The 25,005-nt window shown below is 50.5% G+C and overlaps 1 protein-coding gene across 1 annotated transcript in view; it reads left to right on the top strand.

Annotated features, from left to right (window-relative positions):
• The window catches only part of CNDP1 (carnosine dipeptidase 1), a 29,339-nt gene extending 4,589 nt beyond the window's left edge, over nucleotides 1-24,750 (top strand). Inside the window, exons 2-12 of the mRNA XM_066247309.1 lie at nucleotides 4,788-4,913; nucleotides 7,334-7,483; nucleotides 8,587-8,749; nucleotides 9,409-9,497; nucleotides 13,608-13,808; nucleotides 15,455-15,539; nucleotides 18,469-18,629; nucleotides 19,995-20,159; nucleotides 21,417-21,558; nucleotides 23,187-23,334; nucleotides 24,188-24,750. Coding sequence (XP_066103406.1) covers nucleotides 4,788-4,913; nucleotides 7,334-7,483; nucleotides 8,587-8,749; nucleotides 9,409-9,497; nucleotides 13,608-13,808; nucleotides 15,455-15,539; nucleotides 18,469-18,629; nucleotides 19,995-20,159; nucleotides 21,417-21,558; nucleotides 23,187-23,334; nucleotides 24,188-24,257 — 1,500 coding nt within the window. The 3' untranslated portion in view covers nucleotides 24,258-24,750. The remainder of the gene's footprint in view (nucleotides 1-4,787; nucleotides 4,914-7,333; nucleotides 7,484-8,586; nucleotides 8,750-9,408; nucleotides 9,498-13,607; nucleotides 13,809-15,454; nucleotides 15,540-18,468; nucleotides 18,630-19,994; nucleotides 20,160-21,416; nucleotides 21,559-23,186; nucleotides 23,335-24,187) is intronic.
• Nucleotides 24,751-25,005: the final 255 nt, after the last annotated feature.

Genomic DNA, 25,005 nt, shown 5'->3' with positions numbered 1-25,005 from the left:
GGCAACATGCATGTTTGGCGGGCCTGTCAGGCCCGTTGCAGTGAAGCTGAGACTATCAAGGAATGAGGAAATAATCCAAGATCATTTAGGGAGGGAGGGGGAGGAGGGACAGCCAGCGGCGATGTGCTGAACTGTGAGGTGCTGCTGTCAACGTCCTGGGGTGCGGGGGTGGGGGTCCCAGCGAGGCTGCAGCAGCTGGTTGGCTTGGGCTTTGCTGACAAAGGACTTGGAGGCCGGCAGGCTGTGGGTGGTGGGGACAGCAAGGACTCCAGGCAGGCAGGACAGTGACCAAGACCACGTGGTGCATTTTCAGGAGACTAGAGCACCCTGAGGCAGTGAGGGGGAAGAAGCATCTGCTTAATTTCAATTTTGTTTTTCCCCTCTTGTTTGTGTTTGCAGCTGAAATAGTTTGTCAGCAAACTCTGCATTTTCTGCATAACGTTGAAACAGAAGTTGTTACACTGGTGGAAATGAGGTACTCCTGATGTCCTTCAGGGCTGTGAACTTACTCAATAAGCCCTGGTTGGGGTTTTATTCCATGACAGGCACATCTCAGGGTGTGGAAATAAGGAGGCCGAGGCCTGGCCCGCGTGCAGCTTGGCCCAAGCGAGTCAGGTGGATGATATAAGTAAACAAGTGACAGAATATTAGGTAGTGACAAGGAAATAGAGAGCAGGGTGCACTGAGGGGAGCAACACCCCCCACAATGCATGTCCACGTGGAGCCTCCGAATTCGACCTGATCTGAAAGGAGGGTCTTTAAGCTCCTGGGGTTTTCTGGGGAATTCTGTTTCCTGAAAGTGCTTTCTTGACCCCAAATGTGTCCAGGCTGCCCAAAAGCCAAAAGCCTCTGTGACCGGCTGGTTCTTCAACACCTGGTGCCAGAGTTCATCTTAGCAGGAATGCTTGGCCCTGTCCAGCCCTGCAGAGGAATTCACAGAATCTGGGAAGGCCTATGGGGGAGGGGAGAAGTGGGGGGGGGGGGAGCTTTATCTTTAATCACTTCGTGGTGAGAGAGACCTGCAGGCATTTTTCCTGTGTTATAACCAACCCATCGGCCAGGCTACAGGTGGAGCCAGCTTCACAGATGGGCCTCCAGGCGACTTGGTGAGGAGGACTCTCAGCATCCGGTTGGCCAGGCAAGAAAGCCCTCCTCAGTGGAAAGCATGTGGCTCACGGGCCACCGGGTGTACAGGGGGAACCACGCTTGGCCCGGGCTGAGTGGGGGAGGCACGCGAGCTCTCCTTTCCATTCCTTATTCTGTTCAGCTGCAAATGGTGCAGGAGGGGGCTGTTAGCAACAGTGACCCCACTGCCAGCCTCGTCTGTGGGTCTGTCTGTCCAGGATCCCTGCTGTTGTCATGGCAGGAGATAAGAGTCCTAAGTGTCATTGACTAAGGCAGCTCATGGCCATTTCGAGGCCACACAGACTAACTTTCCAGTTGCTGGTGAGAGCGGGAGCAGGCGGACACCCTGAGGCTCCTGCGGGTGAGAGACTCTCCGATGGAAGCTGAACTGATTGGGAGAAGGACAGATCGGGGTGTGGCCACCACAGAGGATGTGGACAGGACTTTAAAAAACCTTAAGAGTTAAAGTAATTAAAAATAAGTCTCCGTGCAGGAGCACTTAGAACTTTTGTTCCAAATCTCAGAACCGAGAGCTGGAATTAACAGGGTCTTATGGGGCATATGGGGTTTCCTCTGTGAGGGGTCCCTCGCAGCGGGGGGGGGGGGGCTTCTCAGGAGGGGCTGGGTTCCCTGCCCTTTGGCTTTGCTCCCTGCCCCCTACCACCCCACCCCACCTTCCTGTCCTCCAGCAAAGGCGAAGCCAGGAAGAGCCCTTCCAAGTGTCCAGTATTTGGTACTCCGGCTAGTTCTAAGTCAAGTGTGACTAAAACTCAGGAAAACAAATGGAGAGAAAGGGGTATGGGAGACTAAAGAGGCGGCTACCCAGGCGGGGGTGGAGTAGGGGCCCCCAGGATCTGAGGCTGGGTCAGTGCCCACAGCCCATCTCTGCCGCGCACGGAGGCACGTGCTCTGTCCACTCCGTGGGCACTGTGAAAAAGCGTCGCCCTGCAGACCCTGTGGCAGGACCCACCATCAGCGACCATCCTTTAGGAAGCCTGGTCCGAACCATTCTTAAGATCCCTCTTTTCCTTCTTTTCTTCTGTCTTCCTTTTCTTCAAACCCCCCATTTTATTTTTCACTGGAGAGGTGCACCAATGATTTTTAAGTGGACATCAAATGCATGAGAAAAAATAAGTTCAAATATTAATTTAGATGGACCAGCTGCAAAAAAAAAAAAAAAAAAATAGCCGCCTCCATTCCCAAAAGCTTTTCTGGATGCCGGGAGTTTCTTGACCTGCTGCTGTCGGCCCAGGAGTCCTACTGTCCTGACGCCTGATGCATCCGCAGTCCCTGGGGCTTGGCTCCGCCCCTGCAGCTGGGCTCCGCACCGGGAGCGCAGCTGGACCAGCCTCTCGCCTGTCCGCGCGCCCAGAGGAGGCTCAGGAGCGGCTCGCTGCCGCCATCTACTGGCCCACGTGTTCCTAACCCGCTCGGGAATGAGCAGGCTCCCTGCTACCTGGAATTTACCCACCTCTCAGCTTCCTGTGTAGACGTTTCTCATTCTCAATAATCTGCTAATCTTGTGGAACGAGTGTTTATAATTATGATTATCATTTTTGTCATTGTACTGCCACATAATTCACGTACCTTACGCTTCACCCATTTAAAGTGCGCAATTCCACGGGCTTTCGTATATTCAGAACTGCACAAACATCTCTGACATCAACTTTAGAACTTTCCATCGCCCCAGAAAGAAGCCCCCTCCTCATGACTATCAGTCACTTCCCATTTCCCCCCACCACCCGATTCTACCAGCCCGAGGCAACCGTCAATCTACTTTCCTCTCCCAGGATTTAACTATTCTGGACACTTCATATAATGGGACAGATGCCGTGTGCAGTCTCTTCTGTCTGGTCTCTTTCACTCAGCATAATGTTTCTGGGATTCATTCATGTTGTGACATGTAGCAGGCCTTCATGTCTTTTTTATGGCTGAGTAATATTCCATTGCATGTATACGCCCAACTTTGCTTACCCCTCTGTCCACTGATGGACACTGGATTGTGGCCTTTGTGAATAACGCTGCTGCACACATCCATGTAAGAGTTTTGGGCGGACACGTGTTTTCATCTCTCTTGAGGACATACCTATGAGTGGAATTGCTAGGGCATACATTTAATCGTTTGAGGACTTCTGGACTGGTACCCAAAGCATTTGTACTATTTTGCGTTCCCACCGGTTGTGTATAAGAGTTCCGATTTCTCCACATCCTCGCCCACACTTGTTGCTACCGGATTATTTGATTTTAGCCATGCAAGTCGTGCCTCATTGTTGTTGATTTGCATTTCCCTGATGGCTAATGTTGTTGAGCATCATTTCATACTCTGAATTGATCATTTGTATGTTTTCTTTGGAGCGATGTCATTTCAAATTGGGTTAATTTGTCTTACATTATTGACTTGTAGTAGTTTTTTATGGTCTAGACACACATCCTGATCTCAGCTCTGTTGGTGCCCAGAGCTGGACGCCAAAGAAGAAAGCAGCCTAAACTTACTATGTTTCTAAAAAAAATAAAGTCTATTTTCAAAATGTACAAAGGTCCACAAGAAAGCTGGTTGGGATGAAGATAACGAGTTAGATCTGAGCGTGGAAGTCCAACCCTCTGGTTTTCGGTTCTGTGCGCAGCCTGGGCCTGCCACAAGGCGAAGGGGGTGACCAGGAAGAGGATACAGCAGGAGGGATGAGGGTGGGGACTGGGGTCATGTCAAGTCCCACATTTATAGACGAGGATGGAAGGGACCCATTAGGGGTGGATGCAGAGAGGCCAGAGAGGAGGGAAGGGAGATGAGCAAGTCATAGACCAGGGCCCCAGGTGGAGAGTATGGCCAACAGTGTCTAAATTATCTTCAGTCCCTTCCATGTTACTTATTACAGCATGGCTTGTGCATTTCTTTTTAGAGTACTCTAAAAAGCTTCAGGAGTATACTAACACTGCACTGGATTTAGACAGTCCTTCCAAAATATTTTTTTCTAATAAAGTGGTTGGTCACACGTAAACTTTTTTTAAAAATTCTGTTACACTTCTGTCCCTGACAAATATTGCCCTTAACACCATTGTGTGTTGTGTTACAATGCTTCGGTTCTGTCTTACCACAATTCTTTTTGTTGTTGTTGTTGTTTGTATTTTTCTGAAGTGAGAAACGGGGAGGCAGACAGACTCCTACATACACCCGACCGGGATCCAGCATGCCCACTAGAGGGCGATGCCCATCTGGGGCATTGCTCTGTTGCAACTGGAGCCATTCTAGCACCTGAGACAGAGGTCATGAAGCCATCCTCAGTACCTGGGCCAACTTTGCTCTAATGGAGCCTTGGCCACAGGAAGGGAAGAGAGAGATAGAAAGGAGAGGGAGAAGGGTGGAGAAGCAGATGGGCGCTTCTCCTGGTGCCCTGGACAGGAATTGAACCTGGGACTTCCACACGCCAGGCCAATATTCTACTGCTGAGCCAGCTGGCCAGGGCACCACAATTCTTTAGCATTGAAAATGAAGCGCTCGGGGAAAGACAGTGCACAACATGGCTCTCCCGCTCTGCTACCTTTAGTTACTCTGGCCTGAGCATCCAGAGGCAGCCGGGTCAGAGAACAGCCAGTCCTGAAGCATCTGAGAGGTCGAAGTCCAAACCCTGTGCTTACTGTGATTCCTCCCTGTCGCTCGCTCCCAGGAGTCCTGTCTGCTCGCTCTCCTGCTGCTGCTGTTGGGAGGCATGGCCTCTCCGCCCGCACCACCCGCCACGCTGCTCGAGAGGGCCTTCCGGTACATGGACCTCCACCAGGATGAGTTTGTGCAGGTGGGAGAAGCTCTGCTCGGCAGACTCGCGCGAGGGCCCGCTGGGTGTCTGGGTGAACAACTCCAGTCTGGGAGATGTGGGGCTTTGTGCCTGACAACTTACTTCCATGTAAAATGCCTCTCACTCCTCATTGACTTAGATATAGTCCCTGTTTGTTACATTTAACTAAGGGCTCCCTCCTGCAAGGGGTGCTCTTTACTTTCTGGCAAGTTTGATCCCAGGATGTCCGCTGAGCTGTGGCCAGTGGACTTCACTGAGCTCATGTTTACTCTGAACCATCTTCAGATCTCCCACAACCCCTCTGGGAGAGCGCTCACTGAATCTCTCTCCACACCAAACCTGGCTGGAGTCCATCTTCCCAGGACACCGTCCCAGAACCATACTTTCTGGCTGCCACAGCAGCTTTGGGTCCAGAGTTCTGCCAAGTTCAGTGTCACTGCTGCTTGTTTGCAGTACATGTGCAATATCCTTTGCTTTGTGCCCATCTCACACATGGCATCTATGGGGTGGGAGATGGGGAGGGGGGACCTGGGGAGGGAGGCAGGACAGGTAGTGGCAGGAAGGTGCTGGACCCAAAGTCTCCCCTGAAAGTCCCCTCCATCCCCATCTCACTGTCCCCCTCTCAGGCCAGGCTACCACTATAGCCCCACCTCCCTGAGGTTCCACGAACTTTGAACTCCAAACCCCCATGTCATATCTGGCACATGTGTTCAATATACAGTCATCTGATCAACCAGTAGAGGCTGGGACGATTACTGGGCATTTAGCTGGGAAAGCTCTGTGTTTTGTGCTAAAGCACAGAGCTGAGTGTCCAGGCCGCTGTTCCTAGCTTTGACCTTCATGGACTCCCTCCTCACTCAGGAGTATTAACCTGATCTAATACCTTTTGCATTTTCAGAGCCTGAGTGGGGTCTCCGATGTAGGCTGGACTTAGGGGGGAAGCACGGACATGCAGATCCGGGCCTTTCCACTAACACTGCCCTCTTTGCAACTTCATCAAATATCCCCAGCCCTCTTAGGGGTCAGCTGGGAGCACGTGCTCTGTACCTTCTAGTCTTTCCATGAAAACATAATCTTCTGTAAGGTTTAATAGACTTTATAGTAAAGACGAAAATGCTACAAGCAGAATAGAGATCAAACTAGAATACACTGGGGAGTCCAAGGTTGCTCACCATGTGTGGTGCCTGGTCAAACCTCTATCCCAGTAGAAGGTACCCAGGCACCGACACAGGCATGTGACTGGTGGCTATTAATAACTCCACGTGTGCCAGCATTGATCGAGTGCCCCTCAGCGCCAGGCACCGAGCCGAGTCTCACACGTTGGTCTCTCTTTAGTTCTCACTGAAAGGAAAACTTGTCTTCTGCTAATTCATTCACTTCTGTGCCCAGGAGAGCGGGTTTTCCTCACAACAAGCAGTTCAACGATGTTTATGGAGGCTACGTCACAGGGGCACAGTCTCTTAGGAACTCAACATCCAGCCCTCTGTCCCCTCTGGAGGTCGGGGGCTTCTACTCACAGCTTGGCCTTCCCAGTGAGCGTGCCAGCCAGAGGCCCGCCCAGAGTGGCCCCGTGAGAACCCCCTGTGCAGCTGTCCCCCAGGAAATTCCAAGGCAGTTAGGAGCTCTGTGTAGGAACCGGAGGCAGAGAGCAGATATTAGAACGGAAGGTGATCCTGGCACCTTCTTCACTCAGAAAGTTGTGAAAGTTTTAGGAGCCCTGGTCAAGCACTGGGGCCCAGACCAAAGTAAATATTTCTTATTGTGTGTTGCAGCCTCCCACTCACAGAACCTGCCATGGGCCATGGGAGGGCATCACTCTCCTTGTACAGATGAGAAAGCGGAGGCTAAGAAAGCTCGAGGGATATTCTCAAGATCATCCAGCTGTAATGGACAGAGCCAGGATCAGGAACTAAGGCTGTCTGCCTGCCCAGTCCTGAGGTTAAACCAGATCCCAGAGGAGCAGGGAGGGGCTGACCACACAATCTAAGTGCAAAGGGTGGTCAGGAGGGGCCCTGCAGCCCACTGAGACCTCCATGGGGTTGAGTCAGCATGATCTGTGAGGTCCAGGGGCCTCCAGGGGCACTTGTGGGAAACCAAGAGTCCTGGAGTGGGGTGGCCAGCCAGCCGCACTCCCTGCCAATAACCAGAAATGTGGGATTGGTACCTGCCCTTCTTGGTAGACCCACAGGAGCACAAACCCAGGTTTCCCGGAAGCCAACCTCCCACCTAACCCACCCTGTCTCATTCTTCCTCCACCCAGCTGGCCCTGGCCTCTGTGTCCCCCTGACACCTCAGCGTGTCCCCGTGGCCTCTGACTATTCTGGTTTGCCAGCTCAGCCCTCTGGGCAAACAAAGGGCACCGAGGGTTCTGTGCCTCCTGTCCTGGTGTCATGCTAATCACCCTGTCACTTTGCCCACAGACACTTAAGGAGTGGGTGGCCATCGAGAGTGACTCCATTCAACCCGTGCCCCGCCTCAGAGAAGAGCTCTTCAGGATGATGGCCCTGACCGCAGACGAGCTCCGGCGCCTGGGGGCCAGCGTGGACCTGGTGGACTCGGGCTCCCAGCAGGTGCCGGGGCATCTCCTCCCTCCCCTCAGCGAGCTGCCACTACCCTGTGCATCAGCTATGCCTTCCCCTGGTGGTGGTGGGGCAAGGTCTTCCCTGATCCTCAACAGAACACCCCGATGAAAAATCTCGGTTCTACCTGACCAGGCAGTGGCGCAGTGGATAGAGCGTCGGACTGGGATGCGGAGGACCCAGGTTCAAGACCCCGAGGTCGCCAGCTTGAGCGCGGGCTCATCTGGTTTGAGCAAAAGCTCACCAGCTTGAGTTCAAGGTCGCTGACTCGAGCAAGGGGTCACTTGGTCTGCTGAAGGCCACGGTCAAGGCACATATGAGAAAGCAATCAATGAACAACTAAGGTGTTGCAACAAAAAACTGATGATTGGTGCTTCTCATCTCTCTCCGTTCCTGTCTGTCTGTCCCTATCTATCCCTCTCTCTGACTCTGTCTCTGTAAAAAAAAAAAAAAAAAAAAGAAAGAAAGAAAAGAAATTCTCAGTTCCCAGGAAGGAGGAAGAATCCCTCCTCCTCCCTATGAGACTGTCGTGATGATTTCTCCTCGTGTCAGGACTCGGGGTGGTGGGTGGTGTGGGGAGGTGAGCGAAGATCAGCTTACTGTGGAAAGGGCCTCCGTGCTATTCATGCCCTGCCCTGGACCTTCAGATGTCTCCCAACCCATCTCCTCCCTGAAGTTCCGGTACAGCTTTCTCCAAGGATCCAGCCTCTCCTCAGACTCACTGTCGGTTCCTTCCCCGTGGTCACCATGGCGACCTCAGATCTGAGTGCCCAGTGCACTGGTTTAGCACTGAACAGTTTGTTTACCGACCGTGTCCACCCAGGTGCAGTGCGTGGAGTCTGATTTCCCGCTGAAGAGCGCGTTCAGTTCGGTTGACTGTCAGTGTGCATCTCAGGAAGTGCTTTTCAGAACGATGTTTCATGTTTGGTTTTTTTGGTGCCTATCTCAGAACTGGATCAAGGATGACTAGAAAGTGATGTGGGCTCTATAAGGACCCAGGGGTAGAAACAGGACTCCTCATGTCATGACTTTGAATTTTCTGGAAGAACTAAACAGCATTTGTTAAAAAAATGTGACGCATTTTCCTTCTGCAGCTTCCTGATGGTCAGACTCTCCCAATACCTCCCGTTGTGCTGGCCGAACTGGGGAACAAGCCACAGAAAACCACCGTGTGCTTCTACGGCCACGTGGATGTGCAGCCCGCGGCGCGGGCCGACGGGTGGCTCACGGATCCTTACACGCTGACGGAAGTGGACGGTCAGTGAGACACGGGCCCACGGAGCTGGTGCTTCTGTGGTTGGGGGCTTGCTCACAGGACTTGAGGACTCACGGTGTGCCTCCTGTCCCTGGCTCCAGGTCTTCACCTGTCGTTGTTCAGAATGAAACAAAGGCCAGTCTGGTGGTGGACAAGGTGGTCCAATGGGGCCAATCTTCTTTCATTTGTGAAAGAAACTACAAACCTTCATGCCCCTGGGCAAATTAACTCCACAGGATGGAGTCCTTGGGTCGTGAGGAAAATAGTTGTCTATGCCACACATTTTCTTTCTAAAAAATACCAAATGTAATTTCCCTCATAAAGAGAAGAAGAAGAAAGGTACCTGTAGAATCTCAGAAGGAGAGGCTGTGTTACATGGTGTCCTGTACCAGATCCTCAGGTCCTTTGCAGTGAACTTGTGTGGAATAGCTGATTACTATTCAGCTATTTCAAATGAGCTTACATTTTCTGACTAGCTGAGGGCCCAACCGTTTGCACACAAGAGGTCATACTTGGCAATGTCAGACATAGATCTGTGCCTGGAAACAGAAAGCACTGTTACAGTAGTGACCCATCAAACGCCTTTGTTTTTAACTCACTCTCCTGGGCAGAGCTCCCTGGGCTTTTCTGAAAACTCTACCCTCCTCCCCTATTTTTCAAGGGAAACTTTACGGACGAGGAGCAACAGACAACAAAGGTCCTGTGTTGGCATGGATTAATGCCGTGAGGACGTTCCGAGCCCTGAAGGAGGTAGGTAAACAGTGGTGTTTGGGAGGGAGGATGGTGACGATGACAGTGATGATGATGAGGATGGTGGCAGCGTTGGCTGTGTGTGTGAGTCGCTCACCGTGCCTCAAGCTTTCCACCGAAGTAAGTCCTTGACTCTTCCCAACAGTCTTGGGAATCGTGTGTTCTTACAATCACACCCATTTTACAGATGAGGAGAGTGAGGCTTGGGAAGGTTAGGGATCATGCTCAAAGCCACCCAGCTGGTCTGGGGCAGATATGGTGACTTTAGCCTCTGCTACTGACCACGTTGAAAACCAAAATGTGTAGAAACCACAGTGAGCCCGGGGCCAAGCTACTCTCTGCTAAGACTTGCCTTTTTTGTTTATTTGTTTAACTTTTACCATTTTTTTAGCTTGTCTTTTTAATCTTCCCTTCTGTCTTATCACAGAGTTTGATTTTGTTAATAGAGATGGACATACACTTAAAAATGATATGTTAGCTACTTTATTAATTACCAAGATAGAGATCCCTGGTGTGTGACATGTCTGAATCTCTAGGTGCCTTTCCATTCTTGTGAAATGTAGTTTTCGGTAGGTGTGCCGTAATGGGTCTTAGAAAGGCAGGGATGCTGTGAGGAGGGACTCCCTCTGAGGCCGCCAGAGGGCAGTGTTGGTGGGCCAAGGCTTGGGTCTTCAGCTGTCTTGTGTGATGTTCTACAAGGATGGTTTCACCTTACACCACCCTTCCCTTCTTCTGATGCATGTGATCAGACTCCAGAGGGAGGAGTCTGTCTAGCTGTGCAGCCCTGGGCAGGGGACTAATTCTCTCTGTGCCTCAGATCCTGTTCTGTAGAAATGAGGGTGTTGGCCCTGGCCATTGGCTCAGTGGTAAAGCATCAGCCCAGTGTGTGGATGTCCTGGGTTTGATTCCTGGTCAGGGCACACAGGATAAGCAGCCATCTGCTGCTTCTCACCCCTCTCTTTCCCTTCCCATCCCACAGTGATGGCTTGATATGAGCAAGTTGGCCCTAGGCACTGAGGATGGCTCCATGGCCTCCACCTCAGGTACCAAAAATAGCTTGGTTGCTGAGCAATGGAGCCAGGGCCCCAGAGAGGCAGAGCATCGCTCCCAAGTAGGCTTGCTGGATGAATCCCACTCAGGGTGGGATTCATGTGGGATTCATGCATGCGAGAGTCTTTCTGTCTCTCCTCCTCTCACTGAATAAAAAAAAAGGAAAGAAAAAGAAATGAGGGCGTTGGTTTGGGTGACCGCTTGCTGATGCTGCGTGTAGTTGAAAGCCGACTTCCATTTCATGCAGAAATAGCGCATCTCGTTAGTGAGCTCTAGACAGGAAGAGCCTGGTGCTTGGCCCCCCTCCAAGGGTTTTGTGGGGCTAACCTGAAAAACAGACAGCCTGCCCGCTTCTCCCTCGCATGGCTTCCTTGAATCAAGCGCCCTTGAACACTCGGACTTCGGGGACGAGGTTCGAGGCTGGGGTTCCTCTGTGCTGGTCTCTACTCAGCCTCTTGGGAGCAGCCCCGGCCCAGGCCCAAAGCTGAGAGCTTTGCTGGTGTTCCTCGCTCCCAAATCCTGCCCTCAGGGCTGGGCCCAGCTTTAAGGTGTCTTGAAGAGATCTCATCGGGTGCCGGGGGGGGGGCCTCCCCTTTCATGAGTTTATTTCCTCCTGCAACATTAGCAGAAGAGGGGGTTTAACTGCTCTCAACTCAGCGGCTTTTTCTTGCTGAGAAAGACAGGCGACAAGGTTGGGACAGTGTTCTGGTGGGTCCTCTGCTGTACCGTGGTCTTCCGATTCCTGGTGCTCGCACTGAGTGAGCCCTGACGTGTCAGGCGGACTTGGTCTCACTCCCTCTTTTTCTTCCTTTCTCTTTGTCTTTCATTCTCTCCCTAGACTTTCCTTGTCTCTGATTCCTCCCTCCCTTCTATTCTCCCCTTCTCTCTTTTTTTCCCCTTTATTTCTTAACAAAAGAAGAGCAATATTTATAAGAAAATTCCTATAGCCCTGGTTGGATAGCTTGGTTGCTTAAAGCAGTGGTCCCCAACCCCCAGGCCGTGGACCAGTACTGGTCCATGGGCCATTTGGTACCGGTCCGCAGAGAAAGAATAAATAATTTACATTATTTCCGTTTTATTTATATTTAAGTCTGGACAATGTTTTATTTTTAAAAAATGACCAGATTCCCTCTGTTATATCCGTCTAAGACTCACTCTTGACGCTTGTCTCGGTCACGTTATACACTTATCCGTCCCACCCTAAAGGCCGGTCCGTGAAAATATTTTCTGACATTAAACCAGTCCGTGGCCCAAAAAAGGTTGGGGACCACCTGGCTTAAAGCATCGTTCCAAAGTTCAGAGGTTGCCGGTTCGAACCCCGGTCAGGGCACATGCAGGAATAGACTGACGTTCTTGTCTCTCTCTTTCTCTCGCTAAAATAAATAATTTTAAATTTTTTTTAGAGAAGAGAAGTACTAAATATAAAGGCCAAAATCTGCTTTGCTTTTAAATTTCAACTCTGCAACTTACATGATTACAAACAGACATAAGAAATACTTTCACGGCCCTTGCACAAGTCAGTTACTTCTCTGTAAGCATCTCTGTCCTCAGCTGTGAGCTGGGAAGGCTCATTCTACCTCAGGCACCGAGTGGATTGAATGCAGTAACACAGTCAGAGTGCTCCGGGGCCTTGGACACCGAGTGGATTAAATAAAGTAACACATACACACAAAATAAATAAAATAAAATAAAATAAAATAAAGTGACACAGTCGGGACGCTCCGGGGCCTTTGATGTAGGTGCCGTGAGTGCTGGTTCCTTCTTCCCTGCGCCCTGCCGCCTCCTGCCCTCCCAGCCTCTCTTCCTGTCTCGGGCACAGATCACTAAATGTGCGTCATCCAACCCGATTGTCACACCAAGAGCCAGAGCAGGTATCAGTGCCCACATGGCACAGAGACAGGTGAGCTGCCCAGTGGTAAGATGGCTTGTCCAGGTCCCTTGGGTGACAAGGGACAGGGCAGAGACCAAAACCCAGGCCTGCCTGCTGGTCTGTCATCCTCCTCCAACACTTTGTAGCCATCGGTGTGTATTTTATTAATCCCATTTTATTAAGCCAGAAAACTCTCGAGTATTAAGACTTCCAAACTGCGGCGTGGCTCCCTAAGACACGGAGCAATGCACGCAAGCGATACATTTGAACACATCTTTATCCCCACATGCCCTTCGCCGACGGAATGACCGAAGGTCGCACTTTCTATTACATAATCTCCTGCTCATCCTGCCCTTGTTAATCTTTGGCGAGTGGATCCCACTCATTAGAACTAATTAGTATGTTTGTGCCGTCACTTGTCTGCACAGAATCACGTTTAGAGTCTCCTATGTGCGCCGTCTGCTTGGGGAGGAGACTTTGACCTCTCCTCGTCATGTGGCTCTCAGAGATAGGAGGTTATAAATTATAGAGACACAATAAGATCAAAACCAAATGGGGGGAAAAGGCACGTTGTAAAGATCTTAAAAGGTGCTGTGCCGTGCCCTCCTATTAACTGGAGAAAAACTCAAGTTTCATCCTGCTGCATGATCAAAGCCCCTGAATAAGTTAAAAGGCAGGTTGAACTCCTCGTTGAAAAATAACAGATACTTAAAATAAAAATTACCCTGAGGCTTAAACATTGACAGTCTTACCAAGGAAAGAATCCTCATTTATCATGCTCAGAATTATGAGGACAGAAAAGAGATCTATAATTGAGTCACCTTTCCTGAGGATTTTCTTTTGGGGAGAAGGAAGACAGTGCGTCTGTCCCCACAGAACGTTGTGGTGTGCCTGTTCCCTTTTTTAGGAATTCCTTCCCCAAACCCGTTATCAGCATTAAATTGGTGGGTCACGCTGGAATGTATACAGTTCAAGGCGTTACCTTGAATTCCCCTTCACAGCCTTCATGAAAGCTCCTTCTCCCTGAACAGAGACATTGGGAATGTGAGTAGTCCACACCCCGCGCGCATGTGATAATTTACTGGATTTTTTGTGAAATAGACACAAATCCTGGACCTTGCGAGGTGAGCGGGAGAGCTGCACCCCATTCTGACGGGCCGGTGTGTTCCCTCGTGACCTTGTTCATTCAGGATCTCCCCGTGAACGTCAAGTTCGTCATCGAAGGGATGGAAGAAGCTGGTTCTGTGGCCCTGGAGGAACTCATCAGGAGAGAAAAGGACCAGTTCTTTTCTGGGGTGGACTACATCATCATTTCAGACAACCTGTGGCTCAGCCAGAGGAGGCCAGCACTCGTTTACGGAACACGAGGCAACAGCTACTTCACCGTGGAGGTACCACCGACCCCACTTGGCAGCGGGAGTGCAGGCAGGGGCCCCCTGGGGCCGTGGAGGGGCTGAGACAAAGCCCTTGTGAGAGCAGAGTTCTCCCTGGGTGCAAGCCTGAGGGACCAGGTAGGTCTTAGGATGTGGAAGGTCATGAAGCCCCCCCACCGTGAGTGGATGTGCTTGGTGCATTTTTCTGCAGGCAGAGTTCAGAGGGTTTGTGACTCACAAGCTAAGAGGCTTAGGAACTACAGCTCTGGAATCTGAGGGCAAGAGCTGCAGCCCCGGGTAGGGAGCCACCTATGAGTGCTGGGGTGCTGTGTCCGGATGAGACCTGAGCCACAGTGCCTGCTGCATGCCTGGGATGGGCAACGAGGGGGCCAGCCTTGCCCAGCCTGCAGCCCAGTTCTGGCTCAATGATGTCCGGACAGCCCCTGAGGCTCCTTCCCTCTGAAGTGAGCACAGTGACCCCCACCTCTGTCCCCCAGGATTGTGATCACTGACTGTCACGTCTAGTCCGCTTCCTCCCCCTTTTCTACCAGTGCAGACTGACTGCGACTGACAGGATGCAGATTCAGAGCGGGAAGTCCCTCCTGGGAAGTCGTGGGTTCTTCAGCCACTCTGGTCTGTCCTCTCACACAGCAGTGTGCGCACTAACTGTCCGTGCCCTGCGGCAAGCCTGTGGGAGAGGACAGAGGTAGCTCCCTGTGTCCCCGGGCACTGGGGGAGCAGTGTGCGCACTAACTGTCCGTGCCCTGCGGCAAGCCTGTGGGAGAGGACAGAGGTAGCTCCCTGTGTCCCCGGGCACTGGGGGAGCAGCGTGCGCACTAACTGTCCGTGCCCTGCGGCAAGCCTGTGGGAGAGGACAGAGGTAGCTCCCTGTGTCCCCGGGCACTGGGGGAGCAGTGTGCGCACTAACTGTCCGTGCCCTGCGGCAAGCCTGTGGGAGAGGACAGAGGTAGCTCCCTGTGTCCCCGGGCACTGGGGGAGCAGTGTGCGCACTAACTGTCCGTGCCCTGCGGGAAGCCTGTGGGAGAGGACAGAGGTACCTCCCTGTGTCCCCGGGCACTGGGGGAGCAGTGTGCCTTCTGTTGGGCAGACGGACTGTCTGCTGCTGAGTCTCGGGTGGGGAGCGGTGTTCCGGAGTACAAGGCCCTGCTCTCCAGGGTGTCCGGCCCTGGGACACAGACACTACAAGATAGGATGAGGGCGTGAGAGGGGGGAGGGAGCTGCCACGGTCCTTATAGAAACATTGCTCAGGAAACTTGTTCGTGCAAAGGAGGACGAGATGGGACCGTAGTATCAAGAGCCCTGATAAGGGCATTGGTGAGCCCTGAGGGGGTGGCAGGGAAGCCCCAAGGGAGGAGGGTTGAGAACAAGAGCGCAGGGAGCAGACAGGGTGAGACCCTCAGCCTCCCGTCAGGGGTTAAGGGCAGCTACCCACCTCAGGTGGACTCGGAGAGGTGACAGTGCCCTCCCTGGGGTTGGGCTCCATCTTCTGTTGAGTAGACATGGATGCTCCAAGTCACGTGACTGGACGGTAGGAGAAATGATGTCAGGGGACTCCCCTGAGTCCCAAGAGTCACTGCTGGGGTGTGTGTCCCACCATGTGAGAGACGGTTAGCCTCTGTCTTCCCTTTTTGCCTGTCTTCCAGGTGAAATGCAGAGGTCAGGATTTTCACTCAGGAACCTTCGGTGGCATCCTCAATGAGCCCATGGCCGACCTGGTCGCCCTTCTTGGTAATGTCTTATCTCACATCACTTTGTAAACATCAAGCGACCCACTGAAATATAGTTCCATGGGCCCAGGGTGTCTCTCCTCCCTGGGCTTCCATGCCAGCTGTGAATAAAGGCGGAGAAGAAGAGAGCCCCCTTCTCAGTGTTCCGCCTCGGCTAAGTGTTCCTCGGGCTGCCTGAGTCCTTGTTAATTCTTCCTGCAGACTGAAACTCTTGCCGGATTTGCTCCCTTTTATTTTACTGGGCACCATGACGCACCTGGCCATGCTCAAGGATAGTAGCCTAGCATCAAGAGACTTCCAGAGAGGGACCCAGAGATGGGGCCAGGTATATGGGCCCCACGTGGCTTCCTTTCCCTCATTGCTATGGCCCCAAGTGGAACGTAGACTCCAGTGAGCTTGCTCATTGCCCCTGCTCTGACCTCCTGTAGGGGGGCTGGTGGACACAGCGGAAGTTAGGGGTGTGTGTGTGTGTGTGTGTGTGTGTGTTTCTGGATACCTCGCCAGCTCACCTTGATCCACCCTCTGGTTCTTGCCTACATCATGACTGCCCAGCAGCTGGAGTGGCATCTTGGGAATGAAGGAAGCTTTGTGATCTGGGCTCAGAGGCCTCTCTTACAGGGACCCCTTCCTCAGTCCTAGCCGGGACACTGCACTTTTATATTTCCCTCTCAGTGTTCTTTTTAAAAACAGGTTTCCAGGTTATGTAAGCTTCAGACCCCACAATACCCAGGTCTATCTCACCTGGGACAAAGGGCACCTTTAGACACATTATACAGCATGCTTGACAATCAAAGACAGAGTACAACAAGCTGTTTCCCTTTTAAGTGTTTAAATTGTTTCCAGGAGGCTTCAGAAAGCATGCAACTTAAAATATGTGGGAGTGGGGAGTGGGGAGGGGAAGGCCAATTCTCTATTTCCTAGAACATAGTTTTTCCCCCTCAGGAACGGCATCTTCCTAGCTTTACGATGCAGTGCCCCTCCCCCCAAGCATGGTGGCTCCTTCCTGTCTCTCTAGACTCCATGGTTTCACCCAGGCATAGAGTTCCACTCCGCCCCACAAACGTATATTGCTGTGCCTGGAAAAGTCAGGTCAGGATCACGAATGGAGTGAAAAGCACAGGGTCTCACTTTCTTTAATTTTGAAACAGATCAAATAATCCATAACTGAGTGGTACTGGACTGCGCCCACTGTATGGTTCTCACCCGCTTTGTGCAGAGGAGGTATGGCGGGAGGCTTGATGAGCACTGATGTGTTACACCTAGCTGTTGGGCACCTGGTATGTTCCCGGCACCGGATGAATGCTGGGATGCAACAATACATAAGACCCAGCCTTCCACCAAGGAGGGGACCGCCTCTGACCACACAAGGCTAAATAACCAGTGTGACCCCCCAGGAGTGGACCAACAGGTGGCTTGGCTCTGTGTAGACATAATTAAATCCAAGGAACCACCCCCTTACAAAACTCTCCATGGACGGTGGTAGTGTGACATGGAGTGGGGTCCCCATGCTTGGAGAGGATCAGAGAAAGCCTGGGTTGAGGGTTGAGGGTGTCAAGCAGCACAGTGTGAAGGGAAGATGTCACTGTTTTCAACTGCAACCTCCCTAGCTCCGTCCTGGTCCCCCTGGGACTTCCCCTACATTCGTGTCACTGCACCTGCAGACAGTCCGGCTGACCGCTGACAGCCATCCGCCGTCCTGAGTTATGGAATTTCCCTCACTGAGCCCAATAAAATATGTTGTATATTAAGGTAATGAGACAAACCCAGTAGTACAATTGAAGTAAAAAAAAAAAAAGAAAACAAGTTGGGCGCGAGCGGGTGGGACTGGCTGTCGGTGATTGGCAGTCCACCCTCTGTCACCCTTGCCTAAATCAGAACACAACACAAACCCAGCACCAATGTTGGAATCACTCAGTTCCCCTTTAGTGCATGTCCTCAGATTTCTGCTGACATTCTTGTGCACAAGGACAGAGCTGCATAGAGTCACAGGTCTTTCTCCACCATGTACTTAGGAATCGCTGACTTTAACAGAGTACAGTCTTCACAGTAATTTTTTGACATTGTCAAGTTGTGCTCATGTTAAGAATGAGGAGCATGTTTTCATGAAGTGTCTTTCCTTGAACAACAGCCCCCAAATGGAGTGAGGATGGATTCAGCTACCTTGCTTGCATGTTTGTCTCCAATGAGTACTTTCCCAAGATAGTGAGCAGCGTTTACTCAATCTCGAACCAGCTTCTTGTATAGCTCTTTGATGATTTCTCCCATTCCGAGTAATCCCCAAAGTCTTTCACGAATAACAGACTAGTCAACCTTCTTCCTGCCAGTCACTGCAGAGGCTCTTGTGATCATAATGCCTATCTCATCTCACAAACTGGACCCCAGTGATGCTTTTGATTAATGATGAGTATTTATTATATCATTATGGTGTGCAGGGGGAGAGAATTTGAGAAGGAACGATAATTTTCAGTTTCTCAGGTATGTGTGTATAGATAGATAGATACACATATCCACACACATATATATTTAAAATTTTTTATAATGAACACATTACTTTTTATCTCAGGATAAGATAAAACTCTTAAACAGTTTTTTATGTATCTGCTATAAAAGGCAGAGTTGGGACCTTGAATGCAATGCAGGTGAATGATTCCGGATTTGATTTATTGTGAATACCTATTTTCTCCCTTCCACCGACAAGATGGACGGTGAAACGGGTCTAACACAGGCCAAGCCCACCTGGTGAGCGGCTCCTTCCCCTGATGAGGCCGACCTCTGGGGTGTGAGTTGCGGTCAGTGGCTCTGCCACGGCCACCAGAGCCGGTCTCAGGCCTCCTGCCACCCCGGAGAGTCTCCCATGGTCCTGCTCCAGGGCAGGACATCAGCACATATGCCATATGTGTCTGCCTTTGTTTCTCATGTGTGTCTTGTAGGTAGCCTCGTAGACTCGTCGGGTCACATTCTGATCCCTGGAATCTACAACCATGTAGCTCCTCTCACGGAAGAGGAAATGAAGATGTACTGGGCCATTGACCTGGACCTAGAGGAATACCGAACTAGCAGTCAGGTTAAGAAGTTTCTATTTGACACCAAGGTATGGCCATGAGTGGGCAGATAATCTGAAAGGAATGACAACATGAAGTGACACTTTTTCCCCCAGTGCCTGATTTTCTGTGTGCTGCTAATCTCCACATCTTAGAACTGAGACCAGCTGTTCATTCAGAGGCCAATTCTCACTCCCACGGCCACCTCTCTGAGGTCTAGACTAAGCAGACTTTTCTCTAGGCCTGCATCCACAGGGTACTCGCTCACCCCACAGCCCTGCCAATCCTACTCAGTTCATCAGACTCAGTCCCATGCCAGCTGGGCTTCCTGTCTGTTTGAAGAGTGAGAATACTGCAAATATTCCAGCTCTACAGCCCCTAATCATTCTTTTTTTTTTTTTTTTTTTTTTTAAGTGAGAGGAGGAAAGGCAGAGAGACAGGGTCCTGCATGTGCCCCAACCAGGATCCACCTGGCAAGCCCCCTACCAAGAGATGCTCTTTCCATCTTGGGCCACTTCTCAATAACTGAGTTATTTTTAGTGCCTGAGGCCAGAGGCTCCACAGAACCATCCTAACTCCCTGGGGCTAATGTGCTCAAACCAATTGAGCCATGGATGTGGGAGGGGGAAAGAGAGAGAGAGAGAGAGAGAGAGAGAGGAGGGGGAAGGGAAGTGGGGGAGAAACAGACATCCACATGCCACATGCCAGGCCGATGCTCTACCTCTGAGTCCACCTTTTCTAGACAGAACCACAACACTTAGGGCTACTCTGAATTGCTGTATTGCTGCCTTGATGTAGTGAGTTAACCCAGAGCTGAGAGTGTTGTTAATGGCAAACTCAGATCTTCCCCTTTTCCCTTCTTGGTCGCCTCCTCTTTGGTATGGGCTGTGGTGTCTGGGTGCAGCTGCTGCTTCCTGGGGAAACGCCAGAAGAGGGAGGGTCACGGTGATCAGAGGGCGAGGGTTTACTATGCTGGAGTCTCTGTTTCCTCAGACAAGCTGGGGGGGGGCTGTCTCTAGAAAGAGAACTGGCTCCAATGTCTGCAGCGTCCTCTGCTGCTTTCTGCAAAGTAAAATGCATCTGGCACGCAAGCCATCACCGTGATGCTTGGGGATGGAAATGTGTCCTTGCCCTTGAGGTTCTGAAAGGGCCTCTTCACTCTCCATCCGGTGGAAACTTCAGAGCTCGGGTGACGAGGAGCTATCCACGGGTGTGGCCGGGGTAGGGGCCAGCGGCACAGGCCCTCACGTCCTGAGGAGAAACTTGTATTGTTAGTCCAGATACAGCTAAGCAGGGGGATATTAACTTGTCATGGACAGCGCCCAGGTACAGAAACTGCGATGTCAGCAATCCAACTGGACTAGCTTTAATCGCTCATTATTGTATGTAATAAAAATCACTTTATTTCCATTCAGGAGGAAATTCTGATGCACCTGTGGAGATATCCATCTCTCTCCATTCACGGGGTTGAGGGCGCATTCGATGAGCCTGGGACCAAAACAGTCATCCCTGGCCGGGTTGTGGGGAAGTTCTCTATCCGTCTAGTCCCTCACATGAACAGCTCCATGGTGGAACAACAGGTAACCGACCAGCCTCATTTCACTGGGCAGCACCTCCCTGAGAGCCACGGACCCCAGTTTAGTGAGCACCCTTCTTCTTGGCATTGAGGGACCATATTGCCCCCCAATACAATAGAAACTAGAGCAAATGCCAAACATCCAATACCGTTTTTGTTCAGTAAAAACTTCTTTCCTCGATTCTATGCAGTTATAGTAGTCAGATAGATAACCGTTTGGAGTTGCAGTGATGGAAAAAATTTACACATTAAATGGCAAGATTGGTTTTAGGCACAGCTGAAGAAGCTAGCTGCCCTCGGCTGCACTGAGCCGGGAACCCTCCAGGGCCGATGGTCGTTTGTCCCTATGTCTGAAAGGCATGCTCTGACAAGAGCCGTTCCAATGAAAATGTTACCTGGAAGGAGTTATGGGTCTAAACCATTTACTTGTCATCACTTGAGTTTACCTCAAGTTCAACAGTTAACTCTGAACAAATGAGCTTAAGAAATACCTCATCCCAGCCCTCTCTACCCCACTGTCCTCTGTTAGTGTCTTCTAAGAGATAATGACATTCTAAATACCCTCCCCCATTTTCTCTTTCCACCCCTCCCCCCCACTTCTCACAACACCCTCCCCCCAGGGCCTAGCCTTGTCCATCCTGCTCAGAGCTCCGGCTCAGGCACCTAGAACAGTTCTTGTCACAGGACGTGTGTCCCATAAGCATTTGTTGAAGGGATGAATGGGATGAAATATCTCAGAGTACGGCGTTTTTCATGAGGGGATTCCCACAGTGGCAGCTGGAACAGAGGAGCCAAAGGCAAACAGAGGAACTGGCCCTCTCCCAGCTCCATGTGGGGCTGCTCCCAGGACGTCCCTGAAGGGCCCACAGGTCCAAACAAAGGCGTGTTCCAGTTGAGAAATGATGCTTGTGCTGAGTTTCTGATCACTCAACGTTCCTAATATTCCTAGTATTCCTGTGATCCATAATCACATCCAAGTGATTAGCCAATTCCTAACAAGCACACAATAGCAGACACTGTGGTCAGGATGCAGGGTGGGAGTTGAAGCTGGGGACTAGAGGAGGGGGTGAGAGCAAGGGTTTCTCCCACCGGGGGACCCTGCTTGCTGCATGTCGTCGTCCCTCTGGCAGAACCGAGTCAGATCATAGCCCTTGCATTTGTTGGGTGGGGGTTTCAATGATTCCTGATGGAAGACTATATTCATGGTCTGAGGGAGTAACTCAAATATTTCTCTTACAATTGAAAACGTGACTTTTTTCAGGTGAGGCAGCATCTCGAGTACATATTCGCCAAGAGAAATAGTTCCAACCAGATGGCCGTCTCTATGGTGCTGGGACTACACCCCTGGGTTGCAAACATTAAAGATACTCAGTATCTTGCAGCTAAAAGAGCCATCAAAACAGGTTGGACTTCAGATGTTTTGAATTGCCACTTGGCAGTGGGACCAACGGCTGGGGCCGAGGGGCAGTGGTTAAAGCAGACATATTTAAAACTTGGGTAAAACTGCCCTTTTCATATAGGCCAACTGCTGAGAGGGACCCTCTCATGCATGTGGTCTCTCTCTTTCAAAATATCTCACACTGCACTCCCTCTTCTTGTGATGGCGGGAGTAATAAGATGCCTACGTGATGAGAGGAAGTGAAGGGAATGATCTGGACCTTGTTTACTCCTGGGACTTCCCATTTAATATTCTCAGACTGCGGTTGATTGTGGGCCACCGAGACCATGGAACGTGAGACCATTGATGAGGAGGGATGACTGTATTACAGATGAGGCCTTGGGCCACACCCAGAGCTGGAATTTGAGGTCCAGACCTGCTGGGAAGTCGAACTCTCTGTGGGGGTTCTCCATCCAAGGGACACGGACATGAAAAATTAGACGACATGTCCAAGCCTTGGATCACACTTCTCTAGGACACCATTCCCAGTGCCAGCAAGGGTAGCAGTAGTTTACCAGTAAAGCCTGGGGTGAGGATGAGTTAGGCAGGTAACTGTGAGGCCAGGTGTGTGATTGAACTGTCAATGTCAACGATAAAGATCTAAAATACACTGGCAGGAACACTTGGGTCCCCTGTGGCCCGTTGGTGTGCTAACGAATCAAGTCTGTGGCCATCACTCACATTCATACCTTGCTCTGTGGATAAAGACCATGGGGCATGTTCTCATTTCTTTCTTCCTTTTATTTTTTCCCCCCATCCATCACTGGCCTGAAAGGTTTGAAATCATCTTTTTCTAGATCCTAGGATGTTCATTAAACTATTTCATGGGATGCATTGAAATCGGAGTATGAACATTGAGACAGTCAGATGATAGTTAATTATAGCAATTTTTACATATATTGGTTACAAAAACCAAAAACAAAAAGCCTAAATCCCACTTTACTAATATTGAATTGATGAAACCACCACCAAAGTATGGACATCACCTGTGGCACTCTTGCCAAAATGCATGATCCCTTCTCATTAGGAGAAAACAGACACACCCAAATGGAGGAACATTTTACAAAACAAATGCTCAGTGTTCTCCAAGAGGCTCAAGGTCACGAAAGACAAGGGAAGACTGGGAAACTGTCACAGAGGAGGAGACTGAGAAGCAATGACAAAAGGCAGTGTGGGATTCTGCCTTGGGTCCTGTTGTAGAAAAAGGGGAAGGGTCATGGGATTCAAATGAGGTTGGAGTCTAGTTAATGATATTGTCCCAACTTCAATTTCCTAGTCTTGACAATTGTCCAATAGTTATATAAGATGATAATATTAGGAGTAGAATAAGAAGTAAACCCTACTTTATTTTTTTGCAACTTCTCTGTAAGTGTGAAATTAGTTCAAAATAAACATTTTATTTAAAAATATTTTGAAAAGGAAGTCACTGTACAGAAGGCAACCACAGTTTTCTCCTGGACTCTACTGACTGTGTTAAAGCATACATTGCACAGCAGCAAGAAGCTCGCTTACCCAGGTACCAGAGGTGATGGTGATTGCTGAGTGTAGTCTTGTCCACACTTTATTCAGATGCCTTCTTTCCCCGTGTTTCAGTGTTTGGAACAGAGCCAGATATGATCCGGGATGGGTCAACCATACCCGTTGCCAAAATCTTCCAGGATGTCCTCCAGAAGAGTGTGCTGATGCTTCCGCTCGGCACCATGGATGACGGAGAACACTCTCAGAATGAGAAGATCAACAGGTGGGTTCCCGTGGGGGCTCAGCCCTCACTGCCCAACCCCAGGCGAGCACACTGGTACCTTCCCAACATACTGTACCCTTTGGTTTGAATTTCTGTCCTCACATCTTCCTGTTTGACATTGTGTAAAGCCAGTAGCCACGGCCACCATCACAGCCGCCTGGCCAATGCAGGTTCTCATTTGATTCCGACAGACGATAATGAAACAACAGAGCCAAGAACTGGTGGGCCATTAGCTTTAATCCTAGCTTGCACCCGGCAGGCAAGAAATACACACAGTGGGAAAACACTTCCCTTTTCATTCAGGGCTCCCAAAGCCACTGACTTATCCGAGTTTTCTAGAATCAAAGGTTTGTACCTCACCAATCTTATTCACCTCTGTTCCCCATCTCCTTCTCTCTGCACAAACTCTGCACAAACTGGCTTCTCCTTCAGCACTCTGCCATCTTGGCTGCTTCTCCTCCCCTCCATGTGGCCTTTCTCTGCTCTTCTCTCTGATGCTAACCTCAGGAACTGAGAGAGAGCAAGCTCCCGGTCTGCCCCACTTTATATTGCAGAAATCAAAACCTTTAATCCAATATACAAACAAGGACGTCTCTGATACAAAGTCACTTATCTGAGGCATAATGAGATTCCTCATGAGAGTGCACCATTCCCCATCATGCAACAGTCAAGGGTGTGGGGAAAGGCTTAGTTTTAGGCTATAATTACTTTGCCAGCTTACAGCTTGTCTCCCACATCAAAAGTGAGCAAACATATATGTCATATTTAAAAACTTATTTGACCAACATATTGTAGACTAGTTTTTCTCCATCGTTCACCTGGAAATAACAGTGTTCTTTACTTCTTTCATTAGGTGGAACTACATAGAGGGGTCCAAATTATTTGCTGCCTTTTTCCTGGAGATGGCTCAGCTGCATGAATGACGGGAACCTTCTAGCTCAGACAGAGCCCTTCCCCCAGGCCCCTGGGCAGGAATGGAACCTAGATATGCAGATAATTGTGGTCCAGAAAATAATGTTTTCCCTCCCGTTGAAAATATCTTTGGACATTGGGACCAATAACATAACACCTTAAAGGTTCAGGCATTGGGAATGGTTTAATGTCCCTGTGGTATGCTTTTCTAAACTCACAGCTACCTTCACCCACGTGACCTCCCCAAGTTCAGCTGCAGTAGTCCCAAGACTGGATTCATTCTGCCTTTCAAGCACAAGGACAATTCTCTGATTGGTCTCTCCCCTGACTGTGATTGGTGTACTCACCCCAGCTTGCTTTCTAGGCCCAGAAGTACTTGTGACACATCACTCCATCCAGTGGCTGTGGGTACTCACCCACCCTTGCCTGTACCACCTCTTCCTTCTGTCTCATTAATAAAATCACTGGTCTCCAATATGGACTCCTATGATTTCCTCATGGTTTTGTTTTTAAAGGAATTACTAAAGCATAAGACCATGGGCCCTGGCCGGTTTGCTCAGTGGTACAGTGTTGGCCTGGCGTGCAGGAGTCCTGGGTTTGATTCTTGGCCAGGGCACAGAGGAAAAGCGCCCATCTGCTTCTTTACCCCTCCCCCTCTCCTTCCTCTCGGTCTCTCTCTTCCTCTCCCCTAGCCAAGGCTCCATTGGAGCAAAGATGGCCCGGGTGCTGGGGATGGCTCCATGGCCTCTGCCTCGGGCG

This window comes from Saccopteryx bilineata, chromosome 11 (assembly GCF_036850765.1).
Source record: "Saccopteryx bilineata isolate mSacBil1 chromosome 11, mSacBil1_pri_phased_curated, whole genome shotgun sequence".
Lineage (NCBI taxonomy): Eukaryota > Metazoa > Chordata > Mammalia > Chiroptera > Emballonuridae > Saccopteryx > Saccopteryx bilineata.
This window is presented reverse-complemented; position numbering and strand designations above follow the sequence as displayed.